This window comes from Zalophus californianus, chromosome 1 (genome assembly GCF_009762305.2).
Source record: "Zalophus californianus isolate mZalCal1 chromosome 1, mZalCal1.pri.v2, whole genome shotgun sequence".
In the NCBI taxonomy this organism is placed as follows: domain Eukaryota; kingdom Metazoa; phylum Chordata; class Mammalia; order Carnivora; family Otariidae; genus Zalophus; species Zalophus californianus.
In genome coordinates, this window is record NC_045595.1 from 146,464,110 (window position 1) to 146,489,984 (window position 25,875).

The window sequence follows — 25,875 nt, forward strand, 5'->3', positions numbered from 1 at the left end:
GACTGCTCACAGGAAGGTGCTGGCCCTGGGACCTGGTGCATCCTCCAGATGGTGGACAGAAGTTGGATGGAAGGGTCTGAAGAAATACAGTGCTTCATGGTGTTATAAAAATGAGAACTTTACTCTGGCAATAGGAATTCACATATCAAAAGCTGATGATTGTCAATCTGACCTAAAGATTTTATGAGCATGCAAAAATAGTTGCTTCTTTTTAACAACTTTGCATTTCTACATTTCTCCAAAGAAGACATCCAGATAGCCAACAGACATATGAAAAGATGCTCAACATCACTCATCATCAGGGAACTGCAAATCAAAACTATAAGGAGATATCACCTCACACCTGTCAGAATTGCTAAAATAAAAAACACAAGAAACAATAAGTGTTGGTGAGGATGTGGAGAAAAAGGAACCCTCGTGTACTGTTGGTGGGAATGCGAATTGTGCAGCCACTCTGGAAAACTATGGAGTTTCCTCAAAAAGTTAAAAACAGAACTACCCTACCATCCAGTAATCACACTGCTGGGTGTTTACCCCAAAAATACAAAACACCAATTCAAAGGAATACATGTATCCCTGTGTTTATTGCAGCATTATTTATAATAGCCAAGACACAGAAGCAGCCCAAGTGTCCATTGAATGAAGAATGGATAAAAAAGATGTGGTATATATACAGTGGAATATTATTTGGCCATAAAAAAGAATGAAATCTTGCCATTTTCAACAACATGGATGGAGCTAGAGATTATAATGCTAAAGCAAAATAAGTCAGAGAAAGACAAGTACCATACGATTTCACTCATGTGGAATTTGAGAAACAAAACAAATGAGCAAAGGGGAAAAAGAGAGAGAGACAAATTAAGAAACAGACTCTTAATTGTAGAGAACAAACTGGTGGTTACCAGAAGGGACATGGTGGGGGGATGGATGAAATAGGTGATGGGGTTTTAGAAGTACACTTGTTGTGATAAGCAGTGGGTAATGTATGGAGTTGTTGAATTGCTATATTGTATACCTGAAACTAGTATGATACTGTATGTTAAGTATACTGGAATAAAAATTTAAAATATTGGCCAGTCAAGAAATGAGGCTTGACAGACATGAACAGACATTTCTCTAAAGAAGACATCCAAATGGCCAACAGACACGTGAAAAAATGCTCAGCATCAGGGAAATACAAATCAAAACCACAATGAAATACCACCTCACACCGGTCAGAATGGCTAAAATGAACAACTCAGGAAACGAGAACTTGGTGAGGATGCAGAGAAAAGGGAACCCCCTTACACTGTTGGTGGGAATACAAACTGGTACAGCCACTGTGGAAAACAATATGGAGGTTCCTCAAAAAGCTAAAAATAGAGCTACCCTACCACCCAGAAATTGCACTACTAGGTATTTATCTAAGGGATACAAACTGTGATTTGAAGGGGCACATGCACCCCAGTGTTTATAGCAGCAATGTCCACAATAGCCAAAATATTAAAATATTTTTAAATTCCAGTATAGTTAACATCAGTGTTACATTACTTTTGGGTATACAACAGAGTGATTCAACAAGTGTATACATTATTTTATATTCACCACAAGCGCAGCTACCATCTGTCACCATATAACCCTATTTAATATCATTGACTGTATTCCTTGTGCTGTACGTTTCATCCCTGTGACTTATTCATTCCACACCTGGAAGCCTTCTCTTTATCCATTTTCCCATCCCCCACCCCCTCACTTCTGACAACTATCAGTTTATTCTCTGTATTTATGGGTCTGTTTCTGCTTTTTGTTTGTTTGCTTTTGTTTTTTAGAGTCCGTGTAGATGTGAAATTATATGGTATTTGTCTTTGTCTGATTTATTTCACTTAGCATAATACCCTCTGGATCCATGTTGTCACAAATAGTAAGATCTTGTTCTTTTTTATGGTTGAATAATATTCCACCATTCATATGCACATCTCCTTTATCCATTCGTCTATCATTGGACATTTTGGTAGCTTCCATATCTTGGCTATTGTAAATAATGCTGCAGTAAACATAGGGGTGCATACATCTTTTCAAATTATACTGTTTTCATTTTCTTTGGATAAATACTTAGTCGTGGAATTATTGGACTGTATGGTATTTCTATTTTTAATTTTTTGAGGAACCTCCATACTGTTATCCATAGTGGCTGCACCAGTTTGCATTCCCACCAACATGCACAAGGCTTCCTTTTTCTCCACATCCTCACCAACACTTGTTTCTTGTGTTTTTATTTTAGCCATTCTGCCAGTTGTGGGGTGATACCATATTGTCATTGATTTGCATTTCCCTGATGATCTGTGCTGTTAAGCATCTTTTCATGTATCTATTGGCCAAGATCCTCAATTTCATTTCACAATTATGAAGAAATCATTTCTGGAAAACCAATTAAAATTATAAAGAAGGTAATGATAATACATTTAGCCAAGGTAGAAATTCTGCGTACTTTTCAGAGAGAGGGTTTTACATTAATGTTGTTTTAATCAAATGCTTATTTCTTACAGTTACAATAAATTTAGGCCAAGCATTTAAAAACCGGGGTGGGACGGGGTTAGGAGGCAAATATATGTTCAAATTAAATACTATACCATAATATTTAATACCATTATGAAAGAAGGCTGATGATACGATCTCAAGTACTGGACAGAAATTAATCCTACAACAGTAAATTATAAATTCAAAATTGAAATTCTTTCATTACACTGAAATTGTCAAAAAATTTTACATAAAATAGTCTGAAGTGAGAGTTAAATATTTTCATTTTATGGCATTTGTTGAGGAGATAACATACCCAATAAGAAATTTCAGTGAAATATATGGGACTTGAAAGTAGGTTTAAACGTTTCATTAGAGATAAACCAAACCCTGTGCAGCTAAATGTATTACCAGTTACTGGAAATCTGTCCCTTTCTTACCTGTACTACTAACAAGATACTAGTATCAGTATTTTACAGGAAAGTATACCATAAACAGAGCAAAGGACACAGACTGTAGGTTAGAAATGTTCTGGCTTATGCTAAGAAAAAGACAGTATCAGCAACAACAAAAGCCTTTTTCTTTTTTATTTTTTACTTGAGAGAGAGAGTGAGCATGAGTGGGGGGAGGGGCAGAAGAAGAGGGAGAGGGACAAGCAGACTCCGCACTGAGCAGGGAGCCCCATGGAGGGCTCGATTTGGGGGCCTGATCCCAGGACCCTGAGATCATGACCTCAGCCAAAGTCAGACACTTAACCGACTGAGCCACCCAGGTGCCCCACAAAAGCCTTTTTTTTAAGCAGACATGCAACCACAGATTTCTCAGTCTAGACACTTGGTCAATCTTCATAACCAAAAAATATGCATTAGTCTTTAATGAAAAAGAATATGTAGAAATCCTTAGGTTTCTATATTTTACTTTTTCAGATATACATGTGCGAGTCATGTACTAATAATAGTCACAGAAATTTTAAAATGGGAAGACAGGTTGCCTCTATTTTTCTGGTGATACCTTACTCTGTTAAAAACATTTGACAGTAGGTTCATTTAACCTGATGATCTTAATTTCAACAAATACCTGTTAGCAACAAATTGAACCTCATTGCAAAGAAAGTTTTTATAGTATCATGACCAGATTTTCTAATCCTAGCAAAAGCCACAGTGAAGTAGCCCAGACTTGCTGCCATTAATTTGTTGTGATGAGATTGTAATACATTTGTTCAAAGCAGTCATAAAGTTCTAACTTCTGAGGTGCTCTTAAACATAAAACTATGTCATTGTATCATTTAAAAATATGACTGTTTTGATCATAAGATATACCTTTTATTTTCCAACTGGTTAAAACTAAGACCTGCCACATAATGAGGCACAGTTTGGTATCCCTGTAAATACTGCTACATGAAATTAAAACAAGGAAAATAAATTATGATAAATTCATAGCTTTCATAGAAAAATAGATATTCCCTGAACTTGTCATATCAAGTGGTCATCATCATTCAGTATGAATTCCAATGTTATAAGTAAAGTAATACATTAATGGATTTTCTCTAATTCCCTGTTTCTGACACTCTGCTTCAAAACTTGATTATCAGCATTTCCATCATTGAATTCCTGGGTCCTTCTAGTTCAAGTTGTTTTTGACTTTTTGGGGTTATGAATTACAGGGACTGGATCTTGTTGAAGTATTTGCTTCACTCAAAAGTCAAATAGGCTCAGTGGCACTTTCTCTTGGAATGTACCTCTCTCATTTTTCCCCCCTTTTATCTCAGGATGACACCATAGTCATGGAGTCTGAATTTTTAAACTCTAATGCAGAATACTTAAAATTAGCATCGGATTTTGAAAAATTTTCAGCCCTTGACATTTTTGCTACATACCCTATACGTTTCCCATTCTTTTTTTCCTCTAAGGAATTGAGATTTCTTCATGGCCCTTCCTTTCTGAAAAGGAATAGTAATCTTAGAAGAGGCCATTTATCTTTTCTTTCTGCCTCTCCAACTACTGGACAGTGGACAAAGTCCTTTGACATCACACCAGGGGAAGGTGGAGGGTGCCTCATTACTGCTGGGTAGAGTTGGAAGTCCAGGTTCCCCATGTGGTCTCCACTGACTTTACATGGTGGGGGGAGGAGGGCATGACCTTCTGGCAGGCATGAAAGTCCCAGCTCCCTACCTGGCCTTTGACCACACCAGTGGAGACGGGAGGAGCCACAGAAATGCTGAGTTACCTAGGCCTGCAAGGGTGGAAAATCAGAGTTTAGGCTCTCTACTCAGCCTTTTTCAGCATGGGTGGGGGTGAGGCCACAATTTTTTCTGAGGTATTTGGCTGGAGTAGGGCAGTAATTGTTTGATTTGCCCCTTTCATGGTCCTTTGGCTAGAGAGAGCAGGCTTTTGTTAGGACCTTTTTTTTTCTTCTTGTTTTTTGGGTCTCTGCCCATGGGTGTTTCTGGGTTGCCTACTTGGAGACATCAACTCCAAGTCTAGGGTAAATGAGGCAAAAAGAAAACCCAGGGAACTGATCACTCTGTTGTCCTGAAGTCCCTAGTTGTCTTCTTTTAACCCTTTAGAGTCTTATATTTGTGTTAGATAAAATAGCCAGGGTTTTTACTTGCACTTAGCAGGAAAAATAGGGAAAAATGTATCTGTTCTGTCTTCCTGGAAGCAGAAATCTACTTGGCATTTAAAATTGTGTAAATTTACTACCTTTGATAAAAAATTAAAATTAAAAACAATTTAAAAAAGAAAACCCATGAATTATGTACAAATATTGTGACTTTAGAATGAAAAACATTAGAAAATATTCTCATTTCTGACCTCCCTGGGTTACATAATTTTACTAATAACTAAAATAAAATTATTTTTATTGCATTCTCTCTCAACAAAATTTTCATGGGAATGCTTCTCTCTCTGTCAAATAAATAAATAAAATATTTAAAAAAAAGAAAGAAGGAAGGAGAACATAAAAGAAATACCTAAGTATAGGGTGTTTTTTAATGTGGCAGATTTATTTATTTATTTTTTATTTTTTAAGATTTTTTTATTTGACAGAGAGAGACACAGCGAGAGAGGGAACACAAGCAGGCGGAATGGGAGAGGGAGAAGCATGCCTCCCGCAGAGCGGGGAGCCCGACGCGGGGCTCGATCCCAGGACCCTGGGATCATGACCTGAACCGAAGGCAGATGCTTAACGAATGAGCCACCCAGGCGCCCCTTTAATGTGGCAGATTTAAAGAGAAGCTTCAAAAGTGTAACAAACTTTTATCAGGTATCCCAGTACCTTCAATTAATGGGCAGCTGTGTATGGCCTTTCTCCTTGGTATTTGTTAGCCTGTGGGAAGCACCATGAACGGTATCATTGTGGTTTGTTAAATAGTTATCAAATCATATTTAAAATTAATAAATTTACATAATTCTTTAGGGACTTGAACTTTTTATTTCCTCTTGAATGTGTATTTTAGAATATTTTATAGTTTGTAGTTACTATTTCTTTATATGTTAAAGGATATTATTATTATATCCTGTTAAAATATACATTGTTCAGTGTTAAAAATCTCTTTACAGAGAGTATCTGTCATAATCTCGGTCCCTTTTAACATTCATAACAGTGAGTGTTCTCATAGAAAGTGATAGTACTGTATATGTGGGTATTGCATAATGGGCTTTATCTGGTAAGGATGATGTCATTGCGTGGGATGGCCTGAAGGAATTATTAGAAGAACATAGGACTTTTGACTGCTAACATTTTTTAATAAATACCATACTGTTGAAAACATTAATTTGTGTTTGGACTAGAATGAACCTAGGTTTTCCTGGCTTGGCTCTAGAGATTTAAAGAAATAAATTCTGTCATAATTACATAACTGAATACATTGAGATATTGGACATTTTTCTCTCTGGGAAAGAGAAGTAGAATTAAGAAGGAAAGAAGTTAATAAACAACTGACATTCCTTGTTATACAGTTGTGAGACTAACTTGAGATTTGATGTTCAGGGATATTTGGAATTTTTGTTTCTGTCATTTCTGTATTTAGTTTATTGCTGAGGTATAAGATATGATTATCAGAAAAATTCATAATTTTATAAAGAGATTTTTAAGGTACATATTAAATAGAGGCCGATTACATTGATTTTGTTACTTTGAGTACTACACATTCAATTTGTTTTTAGTGTGGTAAGATATATGTAACATAAAATTTATTACCATCTTAAATATTTTTTAAAAAGTACAGTTAAGTACATTCACATTGTTTTACAATCATCACCACTATAGCTACCTCTAGAACTTTTTCATCTTCCCAAACTGAAACTGTATCTATTAAACAGTTACTTACCTCCTCCTCCCAGCCCCTGGTAAACACCCTACTTTTCTGTCTCTATGAATTTGTCTATTCTGGGGACCTCATATAAGTGAAATCATACACTATTTGGCGTTTTGTGTCTAGCCTGTTTCATTTAGCACATATTTTCAAGGTTCATTTATGTTGTAGCATGTATCAGAATTTCAGTCCTCTTTAATGCTGAGTATTCTATTGTATGCATTTTACTACATTTTGATTATTCATTCATCTTTTTTTTTTTTAAAGATTTTATTTATTTATTTGACAGAGAGAGGGAGACAGCAAGAGAGGGAACACAAGCAGTGGGAGTGGGAGAGGGAGAAGCAGGCTTCCCGTGGAGCAGGGAGCCCGATGCGGGGCTCGATCCCAGGACCCTGGGACCATGACCTGAGCCGAAGGCAGGCGCTTAACCAAATGAGCCACCCAGGCGCCCCTATTCATTCATCTTTAATGGACATTTAGGTGGTTTCTACCTTTTATCTATTGTGAATAAAGCTGATAAAAATATTGGTGTGCAAATACCTGCTTTCGGTTCTTTGGGCTATATACTCAGAAATGTAATTGCTAGGTAATTTTATGTTGAATTTTTTGAAGAATCACCATACTGTTTACAGGAGCTGTACCATTTTACATTCTTACTAGCAAGAACAAGTGTTCCAGTTAACCCCATCCTCATCAATACTTGTTATTTTCTGGCTTTAAAAAAAAAAAATAGCCATCCTAATTGATGTGAAGTGGAATCTCATTTTGGTTTTGATTTGCATTTCTTTAATGGTTAGTGATGTTGACTGTCTTTTCATGTGCTTATTGGCCGTTTGTGTATCTTCTGTTCAGGTCCTTTGCCTAATTTTTTAATTGGGTTGTTGTTACTGTTGAGTTATAGGATTTTCTTATAATATATCTTGAATATTAATCTCTTATCAGATAACCCATTTTATTTTTAAATCATTTTGCAGAGGGTTGGTGGTGATGTGGTTGTAATCTGACCTAGTCTGTAGGTATGTCTCCTACATTTCCTGTACTAAGGATCCTTTCCTACGAATCCCTTCATAGAGCCCACATTTTAAAAATTAAGTACCTACCAAATATTTTTTTATTTAGAAATGACTAATTATCAGTTTTTAATAAAAAACAAAATAGCTAAGTAGAGATTTGTTCAGCATGAAATATCCAATGTTAGCATACTGAGTTAATTTTTTTCTAGCAATTAAAATTGACCTTTTAATAAGTCAGGTATTGTGTTAGATGCGAAAGACACAAAGCTTTTGGTTTCAAAGAACTTAAAATCTAATGAAGAATTAACAATACCATGTGATAATTACTATGGTGGGGTAATAGAAACAGTGATGGAATCCTTTGTGCCTAGACAAGTCAAGGGAAGTTTAATGAAATTATGTTTGAGATGGCTCTTGAAGGAGGGATGGGAGTTACCAGGGTGTAGAGACTGATGAGAGCCTGAAGTTCAGTGATACTTCCTTTGAGAGGGTCCTTAGGGTTGAGAATCACTGGTCTGTATGACTCTGAAAACCCAGGAGGGAGGGAGAGCCAGCCCCTGTGAATGAGAGGAATTAAGAACATTGTGAACTAATAAGCAAACACCCTAAAAAATGTCTTATTGTATGTGTGTGTGCTAATAAGCAGTACACAATGGCCAAAGCATCTATTTTTTTTAAAGATTTTATTTATTTGAGAGAGAGAGAGAACACAAGCGGAGGGGAGAGACAGAGAAAGAGGGCGAAGCAGGCTTCCCACTGAGCAGGGAGCCCCACACGGGGCTCAACCCCAGGGTCCCCGGATCATGACCTGAGTGGAAGGCAGACACTTAACCGACTGAGCCACCCAGGCACCCCTTGTTTTCCCTGTGTGCTTTAGGTAACCTGTTCATGCATAAGAACTAGAAACACTTGAAAAAATTCTTTATAGAACTGATTAAGTTCAAGCTGATCTGTCTTGATATGAAAAACTTAAGTTTAAATTCAAGATATTTGTATTAATTGATTCAACTGAATTAGCTTACTGTGGTTGTAATTCAGATAGGTGGCTCCTTTGACCAGATATGCCACCACATGATTTCTTCTGATAGCTTACATGAGAATAGCGAGAAGAACAGAGGGGCAGAAGAGAGAGTGAATTAGATCTGGTGGGTCAAAGGAAGTGATCCCAGGTGGCTTAGTATAGAAGTCAGACACTGATCTGAGAAAAAAGGTTGTGTCTGGCTTTGGGCTGCTCTAGGAAGTGTCCTCTGTGGAGAATGGCAATTGTAACAGTTTGAAAGAAGGGGCGAAACTGAGCAGATTCCTAAGAGCAGAGAAAGAATTTGTTGAACAAGGCATTTGAAAAACCACTTAGATGTTTATAATTGTTTTCTTTAAGAGATTTAAGTTATTATTACCAAGTTTTTGTGTAATAAAGAATTAGGATTTTTCTTTTTTTGTTACCTTATCAGAAGTGAGCAATAAATATTATGTTAGTAAAATAATTATGTTCTTTTTTCTGGATCTTGTGACTTTCACAATCTCAAGCTTTCTCATTTCACAGAAATGGAAAGTTATAAATTAGCTGGGAGGAAAATAAATGTTTCATAAAAAACTTTTTTCAGGTTTAAGGAACCATACTGCTGTAGGTCTTTGGGCTCAAGTTTGTCCCCAGAAAGTAGGACTCAAACACTTCCAAGTCATATAATTATAAAGTTCTTAAACCGATAATGGAAAAGACAGACTTGGGGAAAAGTACCTCTTAGCATGCTTCTTACCTGCAAAAAAAGGTAAAATAATTGAAAGCATCTCACTGAAAGTGTTAGAGTAAGAGAGTCTGAGATGTTCTAGAGATTAAGATGGTAATAAATGGTAGAACTAGGACTAAAATGTGACTATATTATATGTCCCATTTAAAGATTTTATTTATGTCTCATTTAAGATAATAGTGTTTCTCTGAATTTTATTGTTTCTGGGTATGGTTTTGAAAACTTATTGGCAAAGCATGTGATAAACAATATTTCAAGATGAAAGCAAATACAGTTGGTCCTTGAACAACATGAGGGTTAGGGGAACTGACCCGCAACACAGTTGAAAATCCATGTCTAACTTTTGACCCCCCAAGATTTAACTACTAATCCTCTACGGTTGATGGAAAGCCTTACTGATAACATAAAGTCCATAACACATATTTTAGTGTTATGTGTATTATATACTGTATTCGTACAATAAATCTAGAGAAAATGTTAAAATTATAAGAGAAAATACATTTACAGCACTGTATTAAAAAAAAATCTCCACATAAGTGAACCCGCGCAGTTCAAACCCATGTTGTTCAAGGGTCAACTGTATTATAAAAATTCAGTCACAGTTAAGGATGGTCTTTATAGACTAAAGAATTGAGTTTGTTTTCTAATATAATGTGAAACTGGAATCCATTCTAGGCAGAAATTCTTGTTCTTTCCTATGTGAGCAAAAAGGATCTTTGAAGTTGGTTGATGTTTTTTGCTTTCTCTACATTATTTGAAAAGGAAAAATGTGTAATATATTTGAATGATATCTAAAAATAAGGGAGGGAAATTAGAAAATTACAGGAATATATATGTGTGTGTTGTGAATATATGTACACCCTTTCTCATTAAGATTTAATAATACTTACCTTTGTTATCATATATTTCTTTTTTTTTTAAGATTTTATTTATTTATTTGACACAGAGAGAGAGCACAAGCAGGGGAAGTGGCAGGCAGAGGGAGAGGGAGAAGCAGGCTCCCTGCTGGGCAGAGAGCCTGATGTGGGACGCGATCCCAGAACCCTGGGGTCATGCCCTGAGCCAAAGGCAGACACTTAACCGACTGAGCCACCCAGGTGCCCCCTGTTATCATATATTTCTTAACTCTAACATGTTTCACTACAGATAGCCACATGTATTTATGGTGATTTAAACCCATTAGGTATACCCTCTCTGCCCATCAAATTATGGCAGGTTCTGGTTTCTTTAATTGTGCCCTTTTCTCCAGCCTTCAGTAGCATTTTTTTCACTGCCTTCTAGGCATCACTAACAATCTCTGCGAGGCCCCTTAGGGCCACTACCTGATGCCTTCTTTTAAGCCAACGCCAGATGTTTTAAGTTTTTGTTAGAGCAGCACTTCAGTTCCAGGTACCAATTTCTGTTTTGCTTGGTTATGGCTGTGTAACAGACCATCATAGAGCTTGGTGGTTTACCAAAAAAACCCAACAATCATTTATTCTGAAACTTTCCTAGGGGTTGGCGGCTTTCTCTTCTGTCTCCTACCCCCATCCTCCAAATCTAACTTGCCACAGAAGTTTCTGTTACACAAGGGTGAGAGAGAAATAGCTAATTCCAGAACTGGGACATGGAAGGTTGCAAGATAAACCTGGAACATGTTGTTGTGCTAGAATATGAAGAAATTCTCAAAAAAATGAAGATGGCATACCAAAAAGATACAGGAGTTCTCATAATCAAATCTGGGTTATAATGGATTATAAGCCTTTGAATAAAATGAAAATCCAAGTCCATGTAGCAAATAGGACTATAAATCAGTGTGCATGTAATTTTTATAAATAGGAAGAAGGGGAATATCATAAATTAGAAACACTTTGTATTTCAAAACGGAACAAAGGTCCAGTGTTATTATTTTACATACCTAAAGCACTCTTTTACAGTTGTAACCTATTTCAGCTTTTTTTTAAATTATGAAATATTTGGGGCCCCTGGCTATCGGACTCTTGATTTTTGGCTCAGGTCATGATCTCAGGGTCCTGGGATTGAGCCCCACAGTGGGCTCCACAGTCAGCTGGGAGTCTGCTTGAGGATTTCTCTCCCTCTCCCTTTGCCCCTCCTCCTGCTCTCTCTCTTTCAAATAAATAAATCAATCTAAAATATTTATCTATAGTTTGATACACGTAATAGTTTTTCCCTGAATAGTTGAATTTGATTCATTTTATGTAAGTGCTTGTTTAGAAATAAATTATTTTCAATCCAGGTTATGTAATACTTTTTAAAACAGCAAAAATAATCATAAAGATAAAATTGTGATTTGGTATTTTTTCACTGTGTTAATTATGTTACAGTCTTACTGTAGCTGAAGCTCTCTATAGATAAGGGAGGACAGGACTTTTACTCACTTCTGAGTTGACAGTTTTTGTTTTACCCGTTTATTTGCTCATTTTTTGAATGAATATTTAATTGAGCACCCTACTGTGTACGATGGCACTACTAATTGTCAAGTGTACAGAATCGAACAAAGCATAGTCCCTACCTTTATAACATAAGAGACTCATTAAATATTTGCTGTATGAATCTAGATTTTTATACACCCCCTCCATTAATATTAAGGATGCTTTTTGACAATTTTTTAGACTTTATTCTTTAACATACTATTTTAAAACTTAACAGTATCTCTGAGGTGAATCTGACATCGAGGGTAAGATTTTTGTAAATGGAAAATAATTAGGCATTTTATTGCAAATGAAATGCCCTAGGATATTTTTTATTGAAACATTTATTTAGTTATTTTAGTTAATTGAGACTTTCATGATTTATCCCTTAACCAGAAATTTTCTCATATTTTTATCAGGCCAAAATAGGCTTTTTATGCTTTGCTCAACTGAATAATACATCCAAGGGCTGTGCCAAAGAGTGGTATAGTTGTTGGTTCACTTAGAAGAAAAGATAATGGCTGGTGAAAGACCAAGGCCATATTCAGGATATGATACATAGAAGTAACTTAATAGCTTAATTGCAAAGTTGTTTATTATCCAGTTTGTGGCTTTTCACAGTACTTGGCAAACCTCAGTTGAGTTTGCAGTTCAGAAAACAACCTAGGATTGACTACACAGATACAGAGATGGAAATTTAGGAGGTTTGTGTGACAAGAACTAGTCTTATGAGTATGTGTGAAATCAAAAGCTTAACTCTAGTAACACAAAGATACACTAAGCTTTGTGCTTCTTTAACCTCACTGAAAGATAAGGAAGTTGTTTTAAACATTTTAATGTAAATCATTAAGTAAATGTTTTCTGCATTTTTGCCTTTTAGAAGTATAGTATACTGAATGCTATATTGCTTCTTTTTGGTGACCAAAGATCATAAATTATTGTGTTGTACTCTGCTATATTTTATTATCTAGTACAATTCCATATAATTTTAGGGAGTTTTGTTATTTGTTTTTGTTGTGTTGCTCTCAGCCGTAGGAAGCTGGCTTTATGTGTGCCTCTTTGCGTTTTATAGTTTATGAAGTAATTTTGCATGCATTGTTTTATTTGATTCTTAGATTAGGCAGTGACAAAGGAGATAAAGAGAAATGAATGGGTTCAAGATACATTTGGACCAGTAAACTGAGAGTATTTGTTGATAGGATTAGATTGGACAAATGAGAAAGGATGATTCCAGAATTCTTTCTTAAGTAACTGGATAGACAAAAACATTTCCATCATGAGACAGAAAATACTGGAAAAGTGATATATTTGCAAATATATGGCATTTCTTTGGCATTAGTGTGTAAAAATAGTTCTCAAAGCTAAGAAGTCTTTTTTCCCTCTACAGAAAACTTGAGGTAATTTTAAGCATTAGGTTTATATACAGGACTCAGGACACTGCCTGTAAACGAGAATTTCCTACACTAGTTAGTCACTAAGTCAAATGTAGTTAAATTCTGTAACCGTATTTCGCTAGTTTGAACTTGAGAAAAAAATTAAACTATCAGTCTGTGGTCTAGCTGAGCACTTCACTATTTTGAACATAATTGAGATTCCAGTAGTAAAGAAGAAAAGAGCATAGATAATAAAAGGGCTACATCTCTCAGAAATAACATGACCCTTTTAAAAATCCAAATACATTGGATAATTATGTTAAATATAGAGTGTTTGGGTTAAAAGATGAAGATTGTCAAGCAATAAAAAGAAAGCAAAATCTATGTGCTGTTTATAAAAAACACATTCAAAATGTAATGATCCAGAAGTTGTGAAATTAAAGAATAGAGAAGGATATTCTATAGCTATATTAACTGTATTAGTTTCCTGTGCTGTATAACAAACCACCACAAACTTAGCAGCTTAAAGAACTTAATAGTTTCTTTGGATTAGGTGTTCAGGCACAGCTTAGCTAGGTCTGCAGCAGGGCTTCAGTCAAGGTGTTGACCAGGGCTGAGTTCTCATCTAGAGGCTTGACTGGGGAAGGGTCTGCTTCCAGGTTGTTGGCAGAATTTATTTCCTTTCAATGGTAGAATTCATGGTAGCTTGCTTCTTTAAAGCTGCAACAGAGAGACAGACAGACATAGCATGATATCGCATCTCCTTGGCAATCTTCTGTTGGTTAAAGGCAAATCTAACCAATAGAAGTACAGTTGATTTTTAACAATAATGGGTTTGAACTGCATGGCTCCACTTATATGAAGATTTTTTTATAGTATGGTACTATAAATGTATTTTCCTTATGATTTTCTTAACATTTTCTTTTCTCTAGCTTTATTGTAAGAATACAGTATATAATACATATAACATACAAAATGTATGTTAATTGACTGTTTCTGCTATTGGTAAGGCTTCTGATCAACAGTAGGCTATTAGGAGTTAAGTTTTGAGGGAGTCAAAAGTTATACCCAGTCTTTAACTGTGTGGGGGGTTGGCACTCTTAACTCTCCCACATTGTTCAAGGGTTAAATGTATATTGGTTAGTTATGAAGTCCCACCCACACTCAATTGGAGGGGGTGTTATACAAGGGCATGAAGATGGATCATGGGAGTCACATTAAAATCAGTCCACCAAACCAACCAAAGGAAGAGATTTCAAAGCAAAGAACAATACTAGGAATAAAAGAGGTAACTTAAGAATTATAAAAATTTGATTTACTAGAAAGATTTAATAATTAAAAATTTTGTACTAATGTAATAACAAAATCCCAAAATATATAAAGAAGAGGCTAAAGAATTACAGAGAGAAATAGACAAAATAGCAATAGCAAGAGTAACAGAAGACTATAATATACCCCTTTCAGCAGTTGATACAAAAAAACTGACCAAAAAAAGTGAAGATGAGCCTTGAACAATGCAATCAGACAGGACGTAGTAGACATAACTAGAACATTGTTCCAATGTAGAATACACTTTCTTTTCAGACTCACACAGAATATTTATAAAAATGGACCATATGCTGATCCATAAAGAAAATGCAGAAAAATATCAAAGGATTGAAATAACAAAGAGTATTCTTTTACTATAATGAAGTTGTTAGAAATCAACAAAAAGGTAATTAGAGTATCTTTAAATGTTCAAAAATTAAAGAATACATTTCTGACAGAATGAGACAAGAAATCATAATGGAAATTAGAAAATATTTCTAATCTAATATACTTATAAAATATATATTCTCATGGTGATTAACATAACAATAAAAAAATTTAAAAAAAAAATATATTCTCATGAGATTCAGCTAAAGCAGCACTTGAAGGGAATTTTATAGCTTTAAATACGTATATTTGAGAAGAACGGTCTAAAAATTAATAGGCTAAGCATCCATCTCACTCAATTAGGAAAAGAATAACGCAATCCCTCCTCCAAGTAAAAAGATGATAAAAATAGAAACAAATTGACAACACAGAAATTATACAGTGAATAGGGATAACAAAGCCAAAGTTGATATTTTGAAAACACTAATGATATTTTCAAATCATTGATGAGATTGATCAAGAAAGAAGGTACAAAATTCAAAGTCAGAAGTAAAATAGAAGGCATCCCTTCAGATGCTATAAACATTAAGAAAAGAAAAGAAAAAAAGATTATAAACAGCTTTTTGCTAATGAAATTGAAAATTCTGATGAAAATAGCAAACTCCTAGACTCTAATAACTTAAAACTGATTCAGGAAAATTGATAAAACCTAAATATGGGGTGTCTGGGTGGCTCAGTCAGTTGGGTGTCCAACTCTTGATTTCAGCTCAGGTCATGATCTCAGGGTCCTGGGATTGAGCCCTAAGTCAGGCTCTGTGCTCAGCACAGTTTCCTTGTCTCTCTCTCTTTGCTCCTCCCCCTGCTCATGCTCTCTCTCTCTCTAAAATAAATAAAATCTTAAAAAAAAATAAAAGATTTATAAAACAAATAATTTTGTAAGTATTAACATTTAGTCAGTTGTGAAAAATCTTTGTTTTAAGGGAAATTCCAGGACCAGATGGCTTCATCAATGAATTCTAACAGGCTTTTTAAAAAGAAATAAATTGAGGGGTGCTTGGCCTGCTCGGTTGGGAGAGCATGTGACTCTTGATCTCAGGGTCATGAGTTTGAGCCCCATGTTGGGTGTAGAGATTACTTACAAAAAAAAAAAGAGAATTTAAAATTTATATAAACTCTTTCAGTCAGGAGAAAAAGAGGGAATATCCCCAAATTAAATTTTATGAGACCAGACAACCTTGATATCAAATCTTGACAAAGTTAGTATGAGAAAGTAAATACTCCAGAGTTTTATTGAGTATTTATGATAATATATGCTAAAATCTTGAACCAACTATTAATGAAGTGAGTCCAGCTAATATAAAGGATAAACACCATGACTAAATTGAATTTATCTCAAGAATGCAAGACTTAATGTTAGAAAGTCAATTTGATTTCATAGTAATAGCATAAAGTTTTAATGAGAAAGACAAATCAATTCTACACTAATGGAATAAAAGAACAGTGGAATAAAGGAGTAAAATTAATTCCATATTAGTATAAGATAAAAATCAATTCTACACTAATGGAATAAAAGAACAGTGGAATAAAGGAGTAAAATTAATTCCATATTAATATAAGAAAAGATAAAAATCAAAGAGGGCACATATTGAATGGAGCACTGGGTGTTATACGCAAACAGTGAATCTTGGGAACACTACATCAAAAACTAATGATGTATGATGATTAACATAACATAATAAAATAAAATTTTTAAAAAATCCTATGATCATCTCAGTATGATTTCATCTCAATAGATGAAAAAAAGAGATTGATGAAAATTCAACATCTATTACTGATAAAAACTCTTAGTAAACTAGGACTAGAATGGAATTTCAGAGACACCTGGGTGGTTCATTCAGTTAAATATGGCTGCCTTCAACTCAGGTCATGATCTCAGGGTCCTGGGATTGAGTCCCACATCCGGTTCCCTACTCAGCCTGCTTCTCCCTCTCCCTCTGCCTGCCACTCCCTCTGCTTGTGCACTCTCTCTCTCTCTCTCTGACAAATAAATCTTTAAAAAAGAAAGGAATTTCATTAATCTGATAAGGAATATCTACAGAAAACCTTTGAAATTAGGAACAAGACAAAATACCTTCTTTTATCTCTTTTATTCAGCATTATATGGAAGATCCTAGCCAACGTTGTAAGGGAATTCAATAAGTAAGTAAGTAAGTAAGTAAATAAATAAATAAATAAGGATCAGAAAGAAAAAAAAAACACAAGCTTTCGATATTCACATAACCATGTAATTATGGATCTAGAACTATCCAAAAGACTCTACAGATAAATTACGTCAATGAAAAAAATGTTCATCAAGAATGCCAGATACAAAATCAATATATAAAAATCAATTTTATTTCTGTTAGTAACTAGTGGTTAGAAAATATATATATGTCATTTATAAAATAATAACTGGGGATAAAGCAAGTAAACAATGTATAAAATCCTTTTGAGGAAAATTACAAAATTTTATTAATAGATAAGTTAAGGGTGGCTTTTATTAATTAATGGAGATGTTCATGGATTGACAGATTCAATATTGTAAAGGTGTTATTTCTTCTCAAATTGATGTTTGATTCACTACAATCTCCAGCAAGTGTTTTCATGAAATTAAACAAGCCCATTCTAAAGTTTATAAGGAGATGCAGAGGACCTGGAAAGCCAAGAAACACTTGAAGAACCAAGGGTAGGAATACCTTAGCAGTTTAGGAACACATCACTCTGCTAGATGTCAAGAATTATTATAAAGCTATAGTAATTAAGATTGAGTAATACTGACATAAGGATAGACAAGTAGTGCAGTGTATTAGAGAGCCTTCAAATAGACCCATACAAACATAGACACCTGATATATGACAAAGGTGTTATTGACAAATAATAGGAGGGAGGATGGTCTTTTCAGTAGCCGTCACTGGGATAAGTGGGTATCCCTGTAGGAAAAATTGGAATTGGCCTCCTACTTCACATTATACTAGAAAAATCAATTCATGTTATAGTAAATGTGATGGTCAAACTATAAAACTTTTAGAAGAATATATATTTATAAACTTGAAATAGGGAAAGTTTTTTTTTAAAACTGTAAAAACCACTAACCATAAAGGAAAAGATTAATAAAACATTTCACTGTATTAAAGACTGTCACCAAAGATACCACAAAGACTGTGAAACTTCAAACCAGAGAGTAGGGGAAGATATTTGCAACACATATAATTGACACCAGATTCATATTCACAATTTGTAAAGAACTCCAACAAACCAAAAGACTTTACAAGAAAGGAAATCTATGGCCAATAAACATGAAAAGCTGTAGTACCTCATTAATAATAAAGGAAATGAAAATTAAAATCACAATGAAATGCTACTGTGTGAAAATCTCTAAAACATAATAAACATATTAAGACATCTCACAATAACAAGTATTGGCAAGGATGTGAAGCCACAAGAACTGCTGGTAGATGTGTAAATTGGTACAACCACTTTGGAAAACAGTTTGTCATTCTCTTGTGAAGTTGAAGATCCATATATCTTATTACATGGCATTTTCACTCCTAGATATTTATCTAGATTGATATGTAATTGAAATGTTCATCCGTAGTAGAATAAGCAAATAAGTTGTGGCATGTTCATGTAGAAGAGAACTATGAAGGGCGCCTGGGTGGCTCAGTTGGTTAAGTGACTGCCTTCGGCTCAGGTCATGGTCCCAGGGTCCTGGGATTGAGTCCCACATCGGGCTCCCCCTGCTCTCCGGGGAGCCTGCTTCTCCCTGTCCCTCTGCCTGCCACTCCCCCTGCTTGTGCTCTCTCTCTGTCAAATAAATAAAATCTTAAAAAAAAAAAAAAGAACTATGAAGACAGTGAAAATGAAGGAACTACTGCAGAATACAACTTACATGAAAATAGAAGGGAACTGATTCTCCCCTAAAATCTCCAGAAGGAATGTAGCCCTGCCAACACACCTTGATTTTACGCAGTGAGACTTATTTCTGACTTCTGACCTCCAGAAATGTAAAATAATGAAATTGTGTTGTTTTAAGCCACTGAATTTGTGGTAATTTGTTACAGCAACAATGGGTAGCTAATACTAAAAATTATAAAGTGTTAAAACTATCAAGGAAATGATTATCACTAAAATCAGTAGATTGGTTTCTCTTTTGGAGGGAAGAGGGTATGATCAGGAAGAGCTACATTGGACTTCTAGGGTGCTGGCAATATTTTATTTATTTGAATGCATATATGTTTTTTTTTAAAGATTTTATTTATTTATTTGAGAGAGAGAGAGAGAGAGCATGAGAGGGGGGAGGGTCAGAGGGAGAAGCAGACTCCCCACTGAGCAGGGAGCCCGGTGTGGGACTCGATCCCTGGACTCCAGGATCATGACCTGAGCTGAAGGCAGTCACTTAACCAGCTGAGCCACCCAGGCGCATATATGTTTTATGTAGTCTTCTGCACATACGAAGTTAGCATCATTGCTTTTATAACCAGAAAAAGAGTTTTAAGAATAATACATACCCATAATTTTTTAAACTGAAGGTTATTTCTTAAAGGCTTTTTAAATTTTTATTTATTTATTTATTAGAGAGAGAGAGCGCGCGCAAACACACAAGTAGAGCTAGGGTAGAGGGGGAAACTCTTCAAGCAGACTCCCCACTGAGCCTGGGCTGGATCTCACAGCCCATGAGATCATGACTTGAACCGAAACCAAGAGCTGGACACTTAACCAAGTGAGCCACCCGGGTGCCCCTAAAGGCTTTTTAAAATCACATTTCTTTGACTACGAAATTATTTCTTCCTTGAGGGAGTATGACAAGAAATATTTTTTATAAACCATTAGTACTTTGCAGTACCTTCTGTAATATGATCAATGACCTAAATGACTCTTTTATGAATTTGTAGCATGTAAAAAAATTACTCAGTTAACATAAGGAAGAAGCTACTTGTCTTCCCAGATTGAAATAAAAATACAACTTAAGTGAAAGAACTTATAAGAACCCTTAAACAAAACTGGTTTCAAAAATAGATTATACCTTAAATTTGCTAAGTATTAAAAAATTAAGGAGTACCCATTTATTGAAATGCATCTAAGCCTAGTGTGTATCTTGCTGTTATTTTTTTTCCCCTGTTTAATATGGGCATAAAAAAAATGATGGAAGCTATTTGTTTCATTTTTCTGGATTTTAAGTAATTTAAAATTTATTTGTGTGAGAGAGAGCACATGAGTGGGGAGTGGGAGGGGGGTAGAAGCCGACTCAGCAGACCCCCTCTCCCCCCCCACCGCTGAGCTCGATCCCAGGACCTGACCTGAGCCAAAGGCAGATGCTTAACAGACTGAGTTTAAATCCTGTTTGTTTAAGAGATTAAGCATAATCCCTGCCTAAATTTAATTTGTTGCCTGGAGCTTTCATTTTGGAGGGTTACATTTAAATAAGGAGCAGTTTGCAATGAATTTAATTTCTTTCATTTCTTCAACTTTTTTTTAAGTTTATGTATTTATTTACGTAATCTCTACACCCAATGTGGGGCTAAAATTCATGACCCAGAGATCAAGAGTCACATGCTCCTCTGAGCCAGACAGACGCCCCTCATTTCTTCAACTTTTAAAATTATATTGGTAAAATTTAAATAGGAATTGATTAAAATAATTCTTGTTGCATTTAGTATGAAAGAAATTGTTTATAGTGTGATTCTATAGGAAATTTTTAGTCTTAAGTACTTGATGGTCTCTGTTAACCAGGGCTTTAACTTTTTCCTAATGAATACAATATGGGGAGGCATTTTGGCAAGATGGTGATCTGTTTCCCAACTTCAGTTACTAAGTGGTACTAAGTACCACTTCAGAGTGAAACCAATTCTGAGACTTGTAGGCTGGAGGGCCTAGAGGGAATATGTGAGTTTGGGAAGTATACTGTGATCCAAATGAAAACAAGAGGCAAAATCCTAATGGGGCAATTATCAAAATTTTTAAGTTCTCAGGAAGAACTGTGCCCCTGAGTGGAAGCTTACTTCCAGTGCACTGTAGAGATTGCTTCTGCTGTTTTGGTGTTAACTGCCTTTCAAGGGACTCAACCTTGGAGGATGAGGCAAGCCATGAATTGGCAAAGGAAAATTATTCATTTAAAGGAACACCAGCAGACAGAGACAGATGAACAAGGATTGCATCTACAACAAGTGATTTCAGTGAAATAGAACAGAAATAGAAACGGAAAGAGAGAGATGACAGATTTAACAGGCAAAACAAAATAAATTATCTTAGATTTTCAGGAGGAATAAAGAGACATGCTTCTAATCATGGTGTAAAAGAAAACAAAAAGCAGGGAGCATTTTATATATTAATTTGTGGAAAGGGTGATTATTGTTGAGACTCAAATTCCTGGTCTGGAACATTAAATAGAAGAGTATACCAAAATAGGGCAGTGGGAGAGGGGGAATATTTATTTATTTATTTTTTTATTTGAGAGAGAGAGAGCTATATATATAATATATCCATCGATAGATATATCCATATATATATGGAAGGAGAAAGAGCAAATGGAGGAGATACAACAACTAAAGATAGAATAGGCAAGCATTTCTCTGGTTTAGAGAAAGATTGAAAGAGCCTGTTGAGTTCAAGCCAGAGTGTTGAGGATGGTGGGGAGACAAAAATCATGCTGTTTACAAAGGAAAAATCACGTGCCAGACTACTCAATTTGACACTGGAAGCTAGACGGTAGTAAAATGACATCTACAGCTTCCTAAGAAAGGACCTGTGCCTATAGCTAGCCAAGTATTATTCACATGTTATGGTGAAAACAAGATACTTGTGGATATGCAGTAATACAGGTCCTCCACTTAGGGGAAAAGTTCTCAGGAAATGATTCTCACCAAATAATTACCAACAGAGACTTTAAGATAGGGCATAAGAAGAGGGAAAACAGTGGTAAGCAAATGAATCTCACAGTATATTTAACTAGATCTAAATGGATAATGATGGAGTGACTATTTCAGCACATTCCCTGATCTTCTGCATTTCCTGAAAGTTTGCAAAAGCTTCATTAGACACAGGTTCTGTTCCTCTGGCAAGACTATAAGTGATGTTCTGTTCTTCCAGAGGGAGGCCTACAGTTTCTGATTGTCTATTGTAAAGATAGCTGTTAATACTCAATTCTAGATCCATTAATTCATTGAGGGTTGCAAAATGGTGACATTCTATCATTTTTCATTTATAGCTAGAACACATACAGAGACGCTTCTTTTCATCTGTTTGGTTATTCAATGATACAGTTCATATAGGAAAGGCAAGTTAAATGTTTTCCCCTTACTTTATCAGTTTACAAGATAATGAATTGGTTCTCTATCATCTTTTGAGGGGGAAGGGGGAGATGTCATTATAAACTAGTATAATTCAGTATATGTGATACATATGAGTCCTTTGCAATTATCTTTATTGAAGCTAAGATTGTCTCATCTTTGGCCAGCGGGAGCAAAAATGGTTCCTGACTCCTTTTGACATGACCCTGATAATCTTTATCCGGAAAGAAAGGGGCAGTATAATGGGGCACCTAGGTGGCTTTAGTCGGTTAAGCATCTGCCTTCGGCTCAGGTCATGATCCTGGCGTCCTGGGATCGAGCTCTGTGTCGAGCACCCAGCTCAGCAGGGAGTCTGCCTCTCCTTCTTCCTCTGACCCTCTCACCTGCTCATGCTCTTGCTTGTTCTCTGTTTCTCTCAAATGAATAAATAAAAAATCTTTAAAAAGAAAGAAAGAAAGAAAGAAAAGAAAGAAAGGGGCAGGTTTTTGTTGTTGTTGGGTTTTTTTTTTCTGTTGTTTTTTAGTTTTGCTTTGCTCTTTTAAAAACCTCAGAATGTTGTCTATGCTTTTGGGAAGGTGGATTTTAGGATCCATTTGTTTCCTAGGATATTTGATACTTAGTATGATCTTTGGTGTAATTGTAGGGAGATATGCCTTAAATTTTGTGTTACTTGCAAAAAATACTGGTTTTATTTTTTAAGTATATGTGAAGACTCAGAAAGAATCAATATTTCCCAGCAAAAAGATGGAGAGGTATATGTTAAAATGGTTTTTTCAACTGATTAATAAATATTTGAATGTTTACTCTGGACCATTCTTCACGATGGGAACTCTTGGGAATTCAGACAATGATGAAACCTGCTTATTTACCTAACATTTTAATAAAATAAGTTCTAAGGATTGATCATAAACTTTATTTTTTCTTTCAGATCTGTCACGAAATCGTCTCTCAGAAATTCCCATAGAAGCATGTCATTTTGTTTCTCTTGAGAATCTCAACTTATATCAAAATTGTATTCGGTATATACCAGAGGCAATTCTAAACCTACAGGCTCTGACATTCTTAAATATTAGGTAAGGATGTTGTTTCTTTTTTTTTTCTCTAATTTTTAGTTTTATGTGGTATTTTCAGTTCTCTCTTCCCTTTCACTAAAATTTACATTATCTGTTCATATCTGCAGTATCTGTACATGTTCTTAGGCTGAATTTTAGTATATGTGCTGCCGAAGCGAGCACTAGGCTGAATTAACAATATTTCCTATGTCCTTCTAGTTTCTCCCTTTGTCTTTAGCTTGGCAATAATTAACAAACTGTAAGGGTCATGAGCCTGATAGGCTTGCAGTAGTCTTGTAGCTATGATGCTCCAGTTACATTTTCAAATAAGTTTTATCAGATGAAAATAGATCTGAAAGTACTTTCACTCTTGTGATTTTGTATTTTTGTATACTAAGTTCTGAATGTGTAAATGCATTTATTTAACTCCTTTCTATTTTTTCATATCTTGGAAGACTTCTTTTGCTATATTTTTCATTATAAAAGTTATAAATGTTCATTGGAGAAAATGAACAAATGTAGAAAAGTATAAAGAAAATTCACCAAAATGTTATATCTGAGTTATAATTATAGGTGATGTTTTCCTTTTTCTCCAGGCTTTCAGTCAAATTTTTAAATGAGTTTTTCCCCTTGGCATGAAATACTCTTTGGAAATATTTTTATATGTAACATTTTATTGTACCGTTTATATACTTCTAAAACTCGTTTTCCCTGTCAGATGTTTAGTTTGTTTTTTGCCATGATAAAAATAATACTGGCAGAGACTCTTGTATGTAAATGTTTATTTTTGTCTTTCCTTAAGGTAAATGTCTAGGAATAGAATTTTTTTTTTTTAAGATTTTATTTATTTGAGAGAGAGATAGCGACAGAGATAGAGAGAGAGAGCATAAGCGGGGAGGAGAGCTTGAAGAAGCAGTCTCGCTGCCTGGCAGGGAGCCCGATGTGGGGCTTGATCCCAGGATCCTGGGATCATGATCAGAGCCAAAGGCAGACGTTTAACCGACTGAGCCACCCAGGTGCCCTGGAATAGAATTATTATTGACTTAAAAAGTTTTAAAAGCTCATGATCTATATTAGTCAAATCAGCAAAAGGTCTTGGAAATGGGGCCAATTGACCCTAGAGATTAAAAGGTTAAATCTGTATAAGTAAAATTTTAACTTATTTTTATCCTAATGATAGATGCGTACTTTTAGTACTGATTTTGCATGTTTTTTGTATAAATAAAAGATTCCACACCTGTATTTCAGCTGATGTGACATATTTGAAATCACAGCCTGTCTGTCACTTGTTTTCCATAGAACCATATTTGGATTATTTATATACATTTGATTATAATGTATGTAATGATGAGGGAAGTAGATTACAACTACTTTTATGTTTATAACTCTCCTTTGGAAGACAAGGAGAGAGGATGAGAGTCATCTACCATATTTTTAAATCACTTTATACATAACATTAACTTTAATAAAATAATAATATGTTGTGTTTATATAGCACATCATTATTTGCAAAGGAGTTTTATGGTGCAGGGCCCTGTAGGATAGGTAGAGGAGGTATTAAAATCCTCCATTTACAGATGAGGAATCTGTAAAAAGCAGATAATGCTGTGCTTAAAACCACAAAGGTGATACGTCAGGAAATGGAGACTAGAATCCAAATCTAATACCCCATTTGTTCCTTTCAAGACTTAACATTTGTCCCTTTACTGAGTATAGAATAGGAAAGGTGGAAATTTTTTTCTTAAGTGGGGGGTTCTGACTCTTCTTTCTCTACTTACCCATTTAGTCGGAACCAACTGTCAACATTACCAGTGCACTTGTGTAATTTACCATTGAAAGTCTTAATTGCTAGTAATAACAAATTGGTGTCACTTCCAGAAGAAATTGGACATCTCAGACATTTAACAGAACTTGTAAGTTAATGTTTTACTTTTTTACTGTTCCCACATGTATGTATATCCATAGTTATACCATGCTCTGTTCTCTGGTAAAGACCCATTATTAAGGTGTGTTTTTTAGTTTTTTTCCAAGTATGAATAGTGAAGTTTTGCTGGTTGATCAATACTGAAGTGCGTCAGCACAGAGTTAAAGAACTGAAAGTACAAGTCTAATAGGCCTACATGGACTGGGAGGAATCATTAGAATTAAATTTTAACCAATATTCAGTGATTTCTATGTTATTAAACTTGTGAGCTATAAGTTAATAATGCATTTCAGTTTTTCAGGTTAAATCTTAATAGCATCAGTGTTCTGATTTTTGGTTAGCCCCTATAGGGGAATGGGCACTGCAAAGATCAGGCTTTTTTTTTTTTTTTTTTTTTGCCTTACATGCTATCTCCAGCACCCCTCTCCCTCTCTAAAGTAAGCTATTCTTTACTGCCTTATGTTTTCTGAGAAGCATAACTTTCATTTACTACTCCTTGTTACTCTTTAGTGCTTATGTTCTGGGCATAGGAATGGGACTTTTCCCATTTTATCACCACAGTAACATTATGAATTAGGTA

At 35.1% G+C, this 25,875-nt stretch overlaps 1 protein-coding gene across 7 annotated transcripts in view; it reads left to right on the forward strand.

Moving 5' to 3' along the window:
• LRCH3 (leucine rich repeats and calponin homology domain containing 3) overlaps positions 1-25,875 on the forward strand; it is a 115,557-nt gene that overhangs the window by 25,162 nt on the left and 64,520 nt on the right. For all 7 annotated transcript variants that reach the window (XM_027584683.2, XM_027584685.2, XM_027584680.2 and 4 more), the window contains exons 2-3: positions 23,248-23,392; positions 25,158-25,284. In XM_027584683.2, coding sequence (XP_027440484.1) covers positions 23,248-23,392; positions 25,158-25,284 — 272 coding nt within the window. The remainder of the gene's footprint in view (positions 1-23,247; positions 23,393-25,157; positions 25,285-25,875) is intronic.